The following is a 12,935-nucleotide window of genomic DNA, read 5'->3' on the forward strand; positions in this document are numbered from 1 at the left end:
ATTTGTATGGAAATAAGTTTATATAGGCAAGTGTTCCGATGACTTAATTAAAGAGGTTTTGTAATTATTGATTTTATTTCGTTGGTATCTGGTCTGAGAAGCTAGTTGTGTAGATTTATTGAAGACTAAAATGGTGTCTTATTTCCAATATTACTTCCAACTAGCTGAATACAATTCATTTATTTCTTGAAGACTAAAATGGTGTCTTATTTCAGATATTACTTCCAACTAGCTGAATACAATTCATTTATTTCTTGAAGACTAAAATGGTGTCTTATTTCCAATATTACTTCCAACTAGCTGAATACAATTCATTTATTTCTTGAAGACTAAAATGGTGTCTTATTTCAGATATTACTTCCAACTAGCTGAATACAATTCATTTATTTATTGAATCGTTCACAAATTCTTGGTTTTGTTCGTCTAGATTTTAAAAGTCTGTCTCTCTCCTAGAATCGATATTGATTTGCAGTTGAGTGTACCACGAAGAGGTCAACACCCAATGCAGGCCCGGAGGTCTTCAAGGTGGGCAACGTCTTATGCTCAGGATATTCTCAGCATCGTTCTTCTGTTTCAATAAAGCACTTCTATTTCAATAAAGCACTTCTATTTCAATAAAGCACTTCTGTTTCAATAAAGCACTTCTGCAGCTCAACGTGTAAGAAATGACTTCCCGCCCCCCCCCTTTTCCCAATCGGGCTGCAGGGGCGGGACCCTAACGTAGCCCTCTCGATTTGTAATATCGGGGGTCTTCGTAGTCGATTTTCACAGAACCTTAACATTCCAAAGTCCAAGCCTGTACGAAATGGCACTGCCCTGATTAATGAGTGTAGCTCAGAATTTTAAAATGATCAACATAATATCTGACCTCAGAGAGGACTTAGTGTATCCCACGTGGCCCACTTTCCCGCCCCAGCCGCCCCATCAATTTCATTAGCCACGCCAGCATATCATCGTTACATTTTAAACTAGGGGGGAGAACACCCATTTCAAACTAGTTGCATGGGAGCTAACACCGACAAATGACTAGCCTCCGCCCGTAGCCAGTGGATACTGGCAATCTAGGATCAAAGAGAAGCAAGTAGCGGGCAGTGGAGGACCAACTATCAAATAGGAAAGGTAATCATGAATGTTGCAGTCATTTAAAGCCATCGGACAACGAGCATTGGATTCCTTGAGAAAAATACCCGTTTGTTATTTTGTACTAACCTGTGTGCGTTTTATAAATCTGAGAAATACAATCACTAGAGGAGCTTCCGCCTCGCCAAACAAAATTTACATAATGATTTATCTTCTTTAAATTTACAAGAATATTTTGTGACGTAATGAAGCGTCTCGATTGGAGAGTTTCTATGGTAACAGACCAAACAATGTCGTGATTTTTAAATCTTCATTTTCAAATTATTTGTGTTTACTTTTGTTTAATTTTGTGTTTGATCTTCTTTACTCAAGAACTGAGACGAGGTGGCCTATATGTTAGAGCACTTAATAAAGAAGCCGAAGGTTGTCTCTTTATTGTCGTTTAGCCCAAACATTATCCTTCTTGTAATGCATAGAGAGGCCAACTGGTGAACCTTTGCTACAGAAACCTACTGGCGAACATGTTCTATAGAAACCTACTGGCGAACATGTTCTATAGAAACCTACTGGTGAACCTGTGCTACAGAAACCTACTGGCGAACATGTTCTATAGAAACCTACTGGTGAACATGTGCTACAGAAACCTACTGGTGAACCTGTGCTACAGAAACCTACTGGCGAACATGTTCTATAGAAACCTACTGGTGAACCTGTGCTACAGAAACCTACTGGCGAACATGTTCTATAGAAACCTACTGGTGAACCTGTGCTACAGAAACCTACTGGCGAACATGTTCTATAGAAACCTACTGGTGAACATGTGCTATAGAAACCTACTGGTGAACCTGTGCTACAGAAACCTACTGGCGAACATGTTCTATAGAAACCTACTAATGTACCTGTGTTTTTAACACTAATCAAATGAATCTTACAATTAGATTACTTTAATGAACTGAGACTTGAGATTACTGTGCATTGCCTCTAAATCCAAAGTAGCAGATTTTTTTGTCATGTTTCAAATAACTGTTATAATAATCTTCATGATTATTTTAAATTAATACACTAGCATGGTATTACCAATCAAATGGTTTGGATTAGATGATAGATCTATAGTGTTCGTTTTGAAGAATGCGCTTACAAACTAGTTTGAAAGTGTGCAGACTGTAGACACTACAATGTTAGTCCATCCAACCAGACTTCGTTAGTACACGTTGTAAGGCTTAGTTGTTGTTTTTTTTCTTGTTAGTAAACGCGTCACGACCTCTAAATTTGCATACCACTAAATTTACATACCACGGTCTATTAATAATCTCTAAACTAGTAAATAAAGCCCGCATATTTTTTTTTAAACTCTATCCTGACCCTGGAGCAATACATCCTAAAGAACAATGAACTGAACACATTTGAATTGTTAATAGAGGCCAATAAGTGAGTACCAAAAAGATTATTGGGTGTTTTGTAAAATAAGACATAGAAACGCCTAATGTTGTTTTAACATTTCAAAGAAATTCACACTTTTGGTTTGTGTTTTCTGTCTATAGACATTTGGTGTCGTCTGCTTCTCTAGATGCACGTTGGGTTCAGTAAAACAAAAAAAAAAACGAATGTGTTGTAGTTTATCTCCCCTGTGGGTTAAATTTAAGGTGGGCGGGGGGGCGTGATGGGTTAAATTAGAATTTGCTTTGATCAAATTTACACATTTCTGAATGGCACGTGGAAGTTTTTGTCCCAGATCTTGTGAGGAAAGTATTGTACGGCTTTCCAATTTGGCCATATTGTTTGTTTGTCTTTCTTTACTGACCTTGCTGAAGTTAGTAAGGTCACAAAGTAAAGGGTTACAATGCAAAGGATGTAACTTTTTTACATATCAACTATTTCAACATAGTGAAGCAATAGTAATAGGGATATTGGAATTCACGGGCCACGAGTAAGTTTGAGGAGCGTTCAAAAGCGGGCTTTAATAAAGAAAACCTTTTTTTTGCTTCCATTTTTTATTAGGGCGTGAGAGAGATGACCTACTTCGAATTTTAAAAGAATGTTGTGTGTTTTTTGTTGATGTGTTGTTGTTTTCTCGGACCTCTTGGAATTGTACACAGAAGTAGGCCTGCATGGGGCTAAAAAAGAAATGGGAGGCAACCCTTGGCTGTAAACAATGGGCCAAGCTAATCACCTAGGTGTGTTTACTTTCACTTTTTTTAATTTCTGTCTTTCAGTCAGGCCTCAAATGTAAACACACCACTGTACAATTGTGTTCATAAATACTATATTGGCAAAAGCAAGGGTAAGTGAACTCCTAAAAAGCATGCAAAATTTTAATACAATTTTTTTTCTGTTATCTGTTGAAATTCTTTATTTGATAACAAAGTTCAAGCTATTCATGAAACATATTCTCCTTATTCAACTAAATTGTACACGAAACTGTTTCCCACACGCTGACACAATTAGTCCTTTTGTCTATCTCGGGCTGACCTACGATTAACAGACGATAAATTGTTATAGCATAAGGGGAACAACCAAACAAAATGATTTTTTTCGTTAAAATCTGTTTAATTTCCCTTTAATTTAAAAAAAAATTAGGTTGTTAAATTCACATGTGAACTAAATCAGTGTTTCTCTATCTTTAGACAGTGACCTTCATTCTTTTAGCCCTCTGAGGACGTTGGAAAGCGCTGTTGGCTCCCTTAACAGGATTCGAAGCTGTGAAAGACTTTAGAAAGCAATGAAAAAGAAAAGACACTTATTGACATAATTGTAACACACATTTCCGGTTTTATTCTGCATACTATTTACCAATTGTTTGGAATCCAAATTTGCGTATTAAATATTAATTAAATGTAGTCCATTTAGTTTCTACAAATAGTGTTTTGTGTACTAGAAAGGTTTCTATCTGGAAATATGATAGGAGAGACAGACCCTAACAATTGCGGGGCCCTATGCGAAACGGATTGTGTGGGGCCCAGTCTGGGTTGGGATGAGGATAATTTCAAAAATAAGATTTTGTATTAGAAAATACATTCGTTTTTGCAATACATTTGTATTAAACGAAAGCTGACGTTTTTTTTTGTTTTTTGTTGTTTTGTGTGTGCATACGATTCGCACCCCCTAAATGACAATTTTATTTATTTTTCAGGAGATTTCTATGAGTTTATTGGAGATTTTAATAATTTCGGGAGATTTCCATGACTTTCTGATGTAGGCCTATATTTTGAAATTTCAGGAGATTTCTAGGAGGCCCTGGAAAATCAGGAGGCCGCGGAAACCCTGTTAATAAAAATTAGTTATAATGGTTTAATTTAATAATTTGCACCTAGAATTAGCGCGGGGCCCACTGCGGTCGCATATGTTGCAATGGCCTAAGGCCGGCCCTGGAGACAGAAGGTTCCCATCCATCTAGCTAGGGGAGCAAACTTTTCATTCTAGAAGAAACAAAAAAACAAGCAAAAAAAACTAAGCTTATATAAGGGGAAAAACTATTTCATGTCATATTTCTCAATACTGCAACATTTATTTGTCTATATTAAACAAATGTAATTAATTACCACTATTTGGGTTATTTTATTGATTCGCGTGTTGTGACGGACAATGAGTGCAAATAATGCAAAGTTTCAAATTGATCCGAGAAGGAGAAGTGGGAGAAATACGGTGTATAAAAGAATCCTGCTAGACAGACAGGCAGACAGACAGTGTTAGCTAGAAAAATCACATCTCAAATTAAGCCTAATAGGCCTAAATAAAAAAGCGGTAGCACTGGCCAAAAACTTTATGTGAGAACATTAGTTACATTTAGCGAACTTAAGTCTAAAATGTACGTAATCTATGTGAGATTTACTTTGTGCTAAGTAAGACTTCTTACCATGGACCTTTTTATTTGTTGACATAACAATGTACAACAGTCGCAAGATTTTCGACCATTTTGACATAAAGTCAAGAAGAATCACGTTAGTGGAGACATTTTGAAAGGTCTTCTCCAAAAAGTTTGTAAGTCGCCATTGTTGCAGATACTTCTAGCGAAGACGTATACGTTTTCAAATAGATCTTATTAAAAATGAACCGAAATTTAAAATAGTTAAATCTGTCAATAATCTTGTAATAATATTAATAATTCAACATGGATTGATAACTACAACTTTTTTTTTCTTGTCCTTTGAAATATAAATTGACCGGTATTGCCCGCTCCCCTATTTTACGAGGACGTCGCTGTCTCTAGGAGAGGAACTCATTTTAGAAACGCTGAACTGAAGATAAACTTCAGCTTTTAAAAGAGGCACAATTATTTACAATGCTTTCGTTTTAGAAATTTTCTGTTTATTTCCCTTTGAAAATCATGTGATCATTTTCACGTGACTATTATTGTTTTGTTGTCTATTTTAGGTACTTCCTGATTTGGCCGAATTTAGACAAAGATAGTCTCTCTGTTCTGTACGCTATTAGTTTAGCCTTAGTCTTTTAGTTAAAGTCTATCATCAATACTAATCAAGATCTAAGCTTCAAGCTTATTTTCAAAAAGCAAACATGTCTAAACTGTGTGGAGCTGCAAGTGATGTCTCCGATGCCAACGATGAAGTTCACGCAATAGTAAAAGAGGTAAAATAAAGCTTGAGATTTGAAATTTGAGTGCTACTTTTGAGACTGAAACTCAGTGAAACTACTTAACTACTGAAACTGAAAGGCATAGAGTATTATAGACTCTATTATTATTGAGTATAGAGTAATATACTTTTATATAGACTAGAGACTAAATCTATTCATAGAGTAATAGATCTACATATATCAATAGTTTATAATAGTTTATTGACAATATAAACTATAACGTTATAAAGTGACAAAGTCAATAATAGTAAAAATAATTACCGTTATTGGCGTTATGTTTCATGTCTACCTACTAGATCTACTACTTGAGTACTACTACCTACAGTAGGCTACAGTGAGTTTAGTTTACAGTACAGACTACAGTACAGATCAAGACTAGAATCTGAGTCTAAATTTGTCATTCTAGTGATCTAGTCTATGTATATACTACATTCTATCTTCTATATATTACAATCTTTTACTAAATGATAAATTGAAAATACATAGACATATATAGATCTATATATATTATATTATTTCTTATTTCTTATTATTACTTAGGACTTAGATCCTCCCGCGCCATTAGGCACAAGCTGTCTCCATATAAATCTGTCACTGGTAATGTCTGAAGCCTCTTCCCACCTGGTGTCCACTGCTTTAGGTCCTCCGTGAAAATGTGGTGCCAAGTTATGCTAGGATTTCCCTGTTTCCACTTTCCTCGTAATGGCCTCTATGTCATCGCAATTCTTGGTATGCATAATTCATTTTGTCAGAGAACATATCCGCCAAACCTCATGGGACGCTCTGTCACAACCTCACTAAGGAGTCGACTTCCAGTTTGGCATGGGATTTCCTTGTTTGAGACCTGATCTCCATAACTGACTCCTGAAATCCAACTTAGTCATCTTTGTTGAGCCACATTTAGTCTTTTTTCAATTTAGGCAGATGACTTCCATGCTTTTCACTGCACTCTATTAATGGAGCCCAGCGACTGGTAGAAATGTGTAACCTCTCTTGGCTACGCTCTTGGAATTTGGTGACTGTAGTTTATATCGAAAAGGGAAGTTTTTATCCTCAAAACAATTTGTTGGTGGGGGGTTTAAACTAAAAAAATCTTTGGAGTTTTGTTTTTTTTAACAACCTAAAAACCCCCTAAGCTACGCTCATAGAATTTAGTGACAGTAGTTTGCTTTAGAATAATATTGAAGAGGGGGTTTTCAACCTCAAAACTATCTGTAGTGGGATTTTAAACTCAAAACCATCTGGAGCAGTTTTAAACTTAAAGCCCTCTGGAGGTGGGGGATTTAAACTCAAAACCCCCTTTAGCTACGCTCATTGAATTTAGAGTGAATAATTTGTTGTTTTTACTATATTGAAGAGGTGGTTTTAAATTTTAAACCAAGCTGGAAGGGGGTTTTAAACTCAAAACCCTCTGGATGGGGTCTTAATTTAAAGCCCTCTGTTGGGGGTATTTAAACACAAAACCCCTCTTGGCTACGCTCATAGAATCTGGTGACGGATGTGTGCTTTAGTCTTATGCTGAAGATAGGGGGGGGGGGTTTTGATCATAAACAGAATTTCGGATGGGGTTTTAAAATCAAAATCCCCCTTGGCTGTGCTCTTGGAAACCAAAGCCAGTGACTTCCCTGGGTGCATCCATTGTCTTCCAAGACAGAAGGACACAAGCACATCCATTTGATTTTTTAATTCATTGTAGTTATTAAAATATAAAATAGTAAACAAGTCTGTAAATATAAATTAGTATTTACAAACATAGAAGTATGTTGAAAACAAACTAAAAAATGATTTATTACCTCTATATTTTGTTTTGTATAAGAGGGAGGTTTAATCGCAAAACTCCATGGAAAAGGATTTTAAACTCAAAACCACCCCTTGGCTGTGTTGTGGCAAGTGATGGTTCAATATTAAAATCTCACCTAAAATAAACAAAATCAAAGCAAAAAATCATCAAATACCACCAAATTTTGTGCCATACTTTTACCCATGGTTACATCAGAAACATCCACGTACACTCCATAACACTTGTATTTGTGTTCTTCAAAACCTGTTGTACCAGTTCTCATATTAACTAAAAACTTATTTTTTTACTCACTTGTAATATACTTCAAATGTCACCTTTTTTTAAAATAGTTACACACAAAATAATGTACAAAGATTGATATAATAAGATAATTTTGTTTGCTGTTTTATAGATTCAATGTGAGCTCGAATCAAAGGCCAATAAATCTTTTCCAGTATTCAAGGCAATTAGTTTTAGGTCCCAGGTGGTAGCTGGTACCAATTTTTTTGTCAAGGTAAAATTTTAATTTTGTTCACTCTGCCATTTAATTTTTTTTAATAATATTTTTGTAGCATTACTACGGTATTGTAACTATTTGTTTGACAATAATAATTTAAAAAATCAACAAGTTTACATGTATTATAATTTTAATTGTGTTCTGTTACATTGACTGTCACGTAACATACAGCAGCTAGTGCATTAAGTTTATTTTTAAATTGTATTTCTGCAGCATAAATTCATGGTTATATGTTATTGATAAGTAATGACATGTTTATTTAAAACGATAATAATTTTTCTATAACCTTTAAAAATTGTTTGGACGTTACTAAAAAGGGGTCAAGAGGTAGTATAAAAAAAGTTTGGGAGCTTGAACGGTGGGTAGTAAATGTGTTTAATTCAATTGTAGTGTACATTGTGTATATTATTAAAGTGATTCCTTGTTCCAGAATAAAAGCTTCGTATTTATTGTTGAAGGATCTGAGTTTTGAATTTATAGTTTACATTTGTATCTCCGGCATCACTGTATTATTTGAGTGTTCAGTAGTTATTTGAATAGAGATAACTGTACACAATTAGAACATCAGAAATGCATTGTCTGATCAAAACAATCTCATCATAACATCAAGACATCATTGTCATCTGTCTCTCTAAATATATTGTCAAACGTATTGTATCATAGACCAAAAAAAAAAGGAATATAAACTTTGTTTCTTCTAATTTTGAATTCAAATATCTGTAAAAATCAGAAGAATATATTAACAAGGAATTTTGTTTTATTTCTTCATCCAATACTTTATATTTAACAATAAAAGAAATAATTTATATCTTTATTATTCTTGTACAGATTCAGGTTGGAGACAAGGAGTATCTTCATGCTCGAATTTTCCGTCCACTTCCCCACACTAACAAAGGACCAGAAGTACATAGTTACCTGCTGAACAAATCAAACGAGGACAAACTTGAATATTTTTAACTAGTTGCTCAGAAACTTCCACTTTTTCACATGTACTGCATTTCATTATTTTTTGTTATAACCAGTTTTATTTACAAACTAAAGCCAGGTTGTTTTTACGTGGTTTATTGCATTTTTATTTTTAATGTTTAGTTTTAGTTTTGTTATTTGCTAATGTCAAATGTATCAAATAAACTGTTCTGTGATTATATATTTGTTGTCATTCTGTTAAAGTTATTTTGTTTAGGTATTTTGATTTACATTAACATCTATTTTATTGTCCAAAAAAAAATTATAGTTTCATTTTAGTTAATACGTTTCAATGTGTTCTGTATTTACTCATATAAAATCATACAATTTAGAGACAGTTTTTGACTGTTTAGTTTAGTTGTATTCATCATGTTTCTTTGTCTTGCCAACGACTGCCTTAATTAAAGAACATCATTCAGTTCTCTCATTAACATAAAATATTTTGTGCATGTAATATACTTGTTAAGTATTATTCTTTTAATTAGAGAAATTTTAGTATTTGTAAAGAAAATCTTCATTCATTCCACCTTTATTTGTGAACAGTTTTTGTCTTAAGTTTTAAATTATAAAAACTCATTAGACTCAAGTCAATGATAACTGTGTGATAACTGCAATTTTGGTGTAATGCTGATCTCAGAAATATTCTTGTCAGTTTAATATCTTTTCTTTTTATGAGAAATATTTAAATTAAAAATATATAATATCAAAAATATTTTTTTCAATAATTTTTGTTTCTTAGAAGATATTTGTTTAAATGGCATGTGACGGAGAAAGGAACGTTGTTAACAATGTTCTAGATCAGTGATTCCCAAAGTGGTCTATATAGACCCCCAGGGGTCTACGAAGACTTCCAAGGGGTCTACGAAAGTGAAAAAATTAATTGGGGGTCTATGAGATGTCCATAGGGGTCTACGATAGTGGATTTCATTTAAGCAGGTCATGACTTTAATTTTCACACCCCGTTAATGTAACAATTTCATACACTTATAAATAGATGAATAAATAATAACAATGATAATAATAATAATCTTTATTATCCGTAAGGATTTACCAAGCAAATAAAGGTTTAAATAGCGAAATTTTGTCTACATATAACTAATGTTTAACAAAAAGAAATCTAGATTTTACAGCGTTGATTATTTATTCCCTTGTCAAATGAGCGGTTGTCTAAGTGCCTTCTTATGACCATATGAAACCAATTACACTGGAGGATTATTTGAGATGATGCCACACTGATAAAATATAAAAGTGCGAAAAAAAAAGTTCAGAATAGATCTTCAACATCATAAAGAGAAGATGGTGGTTTGAGAGCGTCTTTCAAGATCTCTTCACTTTTAGCCAAATACAGAGAACACTATACATAAAACATTGATTTTACCAGCTATTAAAGTAGTTTTAAAATCTGTTTCACAATAATCAACATCTGATATTATGAACCGAATTTCTATAAGTAACACTACAGTTCAAGGGCACATCGGTGGGATGAGTTATAGCATTAAAGCTGCAAATGGCCTAATGGTCTTAACTCCATATTTTTCCCCAGGGTTGACCTACGAAACCTTTCCCATGTTTGGGTATAGCTGCAAGGCAGCAGAGTTTGAATTCTGTTTTCCTTCTGCTAGATGGGCTGCAAGCCAAGACTAATGAGTCCCTCCTGCCCAAAGCTTACTGGTTAAGCCACCAGTTACTCAACTTTGCCCCTTCTGTTGATGAAACCAGTTCCACGAACACAATATTTGAGCCACACATGAAAGATCAAGAAATACAAGAGAAACTGCTCTTTGCGAAAACTTTTAAAATGATATTTAAGGCAAATTAATTAATATTTAATGTTTGAAGGACTACTTCATAAAACAAATAAAACTGATTATAAACGTGCAAAACAAAAAAAAAACATATCCAGTGTGTTTGATGATTCCAGCAATACATATTAATAGTTACTTTCATTGATTTAAATTTGAATTTTTATCAATTAAATATATTATAATTAAAAAAAAATTAGATCTCTCTAACTTGCAGTGTAGCTTTAAATTAGCCTACTTTTTTTACTCTTCGACTCAAAACAGTTAGAAATTAGTTTTAAAAAAATAGAGTTTATGAATTTGCAAAAATATAAGTTAAGCAGGGGGTCTACCGAAAACCAGAAAACATGGCAAGGGGTCTACGAGACAAAAAAGTTTGGGAACCACTGTTCTAGATTGTATCCAGCTATTGCTTCAATGATAGGCCTATTGGGATTGTGGCTTAAAGAGCTCAGAAAGTCAAATCTGTTTGTCATGAGAGCAAAGGTAATAGCCAACATCAGCTTAGAGTTATGCATCATGTCATTAGTCAGCCTTAACAAAGTCTGCCTCTCAGATGCCACTTAACAGTGATGGCAGGAAGGGGTGGCTGAGTGTAACAAAGCGTTAGGCTTCCAAGCTAAGTGGTCTCAGGATCAAATCTTGATCAAGACAGACCTTTTGAATTTTAGGATTATTAGGACACCCCTCAGTCCACTCAACTCGAACATTAGTCAGGGAAAGTAATGGCTTTTGGTCATTGTGCTGACCTCATGATACCCTTGTTAACCATCAGCCGTATAGATATCAAGGTCTGAAAAAGGTACCGGTACTTTACTTTTTCAACAGCAATAAAAAAATCTTTGGTATCGGTAGAATTACAATTTTACAAAAAAAAATATATTTGTCTAAATATTGATTTTGCAATTATAAACTATTTCACATGTATTTCTATTTTATACAAACATCAAATATTTGCAAGAACAAATATTTACTAGAGTTTTTTCCATGCGCCTATAGTGTAGTATAGATTTAATTTGTCTGGATTATAAATACAAATTTATAATAAAGATAATCAATGACAGCACAATCTATATCAGTGATAAATGTTGCTTTTTGAACCTTTGTGACCTTAACAATTTTGTTTTGATGAATAATTTTGAGCTAGTAAAGTATCTACTCTATTGAAGTATTCACTTGATCGAAACTAGCAGCACTACCCTCTCTTCTGGAAAGAGAATTTAAACAACACTAAAATGAGATGGATAGATAGCTGATAGTTATAGTCCTTAAATGTTAAAGACCCACTCTGCATTCCAAATATATAATACGTGTTACATAACGAAACGTTTCAAGGTCATCAAAGCAAAAACAATTTTTTTCATCACCTCTCTACAGAATACTGACAGAGTATAGAACAACTAAAATAGCTCATAATTAATCTACACAATAACGATAATCCAGAAAATTCTTGAAAGTATCGATAGGTCGTGGATTATAAAAGGGGCAAAAATTGAGACGCAACGTCTACTGTCAGTTGTTCTTCAGCTCGACACTATCGCTGTGAATTCATTATTTAAACTCATTTATATTGTAAAGAATATATGTCTAATATTTCGTATGTATGTTTCTTTAAGCATTATGAAACTAAAAAAAAGTATTACACCGGTTTCCGCGTCTGACCCCAAAACCTCTTCAGTTGGTCTTTAAATTTGGAGTATTCTGAGAAAAGTATATTATTAATAAACTAATTTAAAGCAACATTTCACACATTGCCCAAAGCAGTTATGGTCATTCTATAGAATGCCTTGTGCAAATTAGGAAATCAAGAATTCATTTCGTACTTTGCCAGACGATTTTAGGCATTCATAACATATACATTGCAAAGCCTAAATTTATATGCCAACATTCTTTGTCAGTTTGGTTGAAATCTTGTACACATTAGTTCTTCCACTTCCCATTCTTGGATCAAGTTGAAACTTTTCACAATTATTCATTGTTGATGACACCTCACGAAATAATAATAATAAATTAGTCGTAAGTATTTTTTTTTTAATGTCGTAAATGTACAAATGAAAGGGGATATAAGCCTTGTGAAAAGAACCGGGACGGTCGCTAAAAATTGTCAACTCTAGACTTTCGTTTTGACTATAAAATCTATTTTACAAATATTTGCATTGCTAAGTGGCTAATGCGTCGCCTTCCATATTGGAGGCTCGAG

General features: G+C 33.9%; 1 protein-coding gene across 1 annotated transcript; it reads left to right on the forward strand.

Moving 5' to 3' along the window:
- Nucleotides 1–5,438: 5,438 nt before the first annotated feature.
- Nucleotides 5,439–9,643, forward strand: LOC106058836 (cystatin-B-like). The gene is made up of 3 exons (XM_013216343.2): nt 5,439–5,664; nt 7,863–7,964; nt 8,796–9,643. Exons 1-3 carry the CDS (start codon nt 5,593–5,595, stop codon nt 8,922–8,924), a joined length of 303 nt encoding a protein of 100 aa, XP_013071797.2. The 5' UTR covers nt 5,439–5,592; the 3' UTR covers nt 8,925–9,643.
- Nucleotides 9,644–12,935: the final 3,292 nt, after the last annotated feature.

Source organism: Biomphalaria glabrata, chromosome 6 (assembly GCF_947242115.1).
Source record: "Biomphalaria glabrata chromosome 6, xgBioGlab47.1, whole genome shotgun sequence".
Classification (NCBI taxonomy): Eukaryota; Metazoa; Mollusca; class Gastropoda; family Planorbidae; genus Biomphalaria; species Biomphalaria glabrata.

What these genes read in the sequence shown, in the direction of transcription:
- LOC106058836 (XM_013216343.2), top strand. Translation starts at nt 5,593, where the DNA reads ATGTCTAAACTGTGTGGAGCTGCAAGTGATGTCTCCGATGCCAACGAT. An exon ending in TTCACGCAATAGTAAAAGAG is followed by an intron (nt 5,665 to 7,862) that starts GTAAAATAAAGC and finishes GCTGTTTTATAG; the next exon opens with ATTCAATGTGAGCTCGAATC. An exon ending in GTACCAATTTTTTTGTCAAG is followed by an intron (nt 7,965 to 8,795) that starts GTAAAATTTTAA and finishes ATTCTTGTACAG; the next exon opens with ATTCAGGTTGGAGACAAGGA.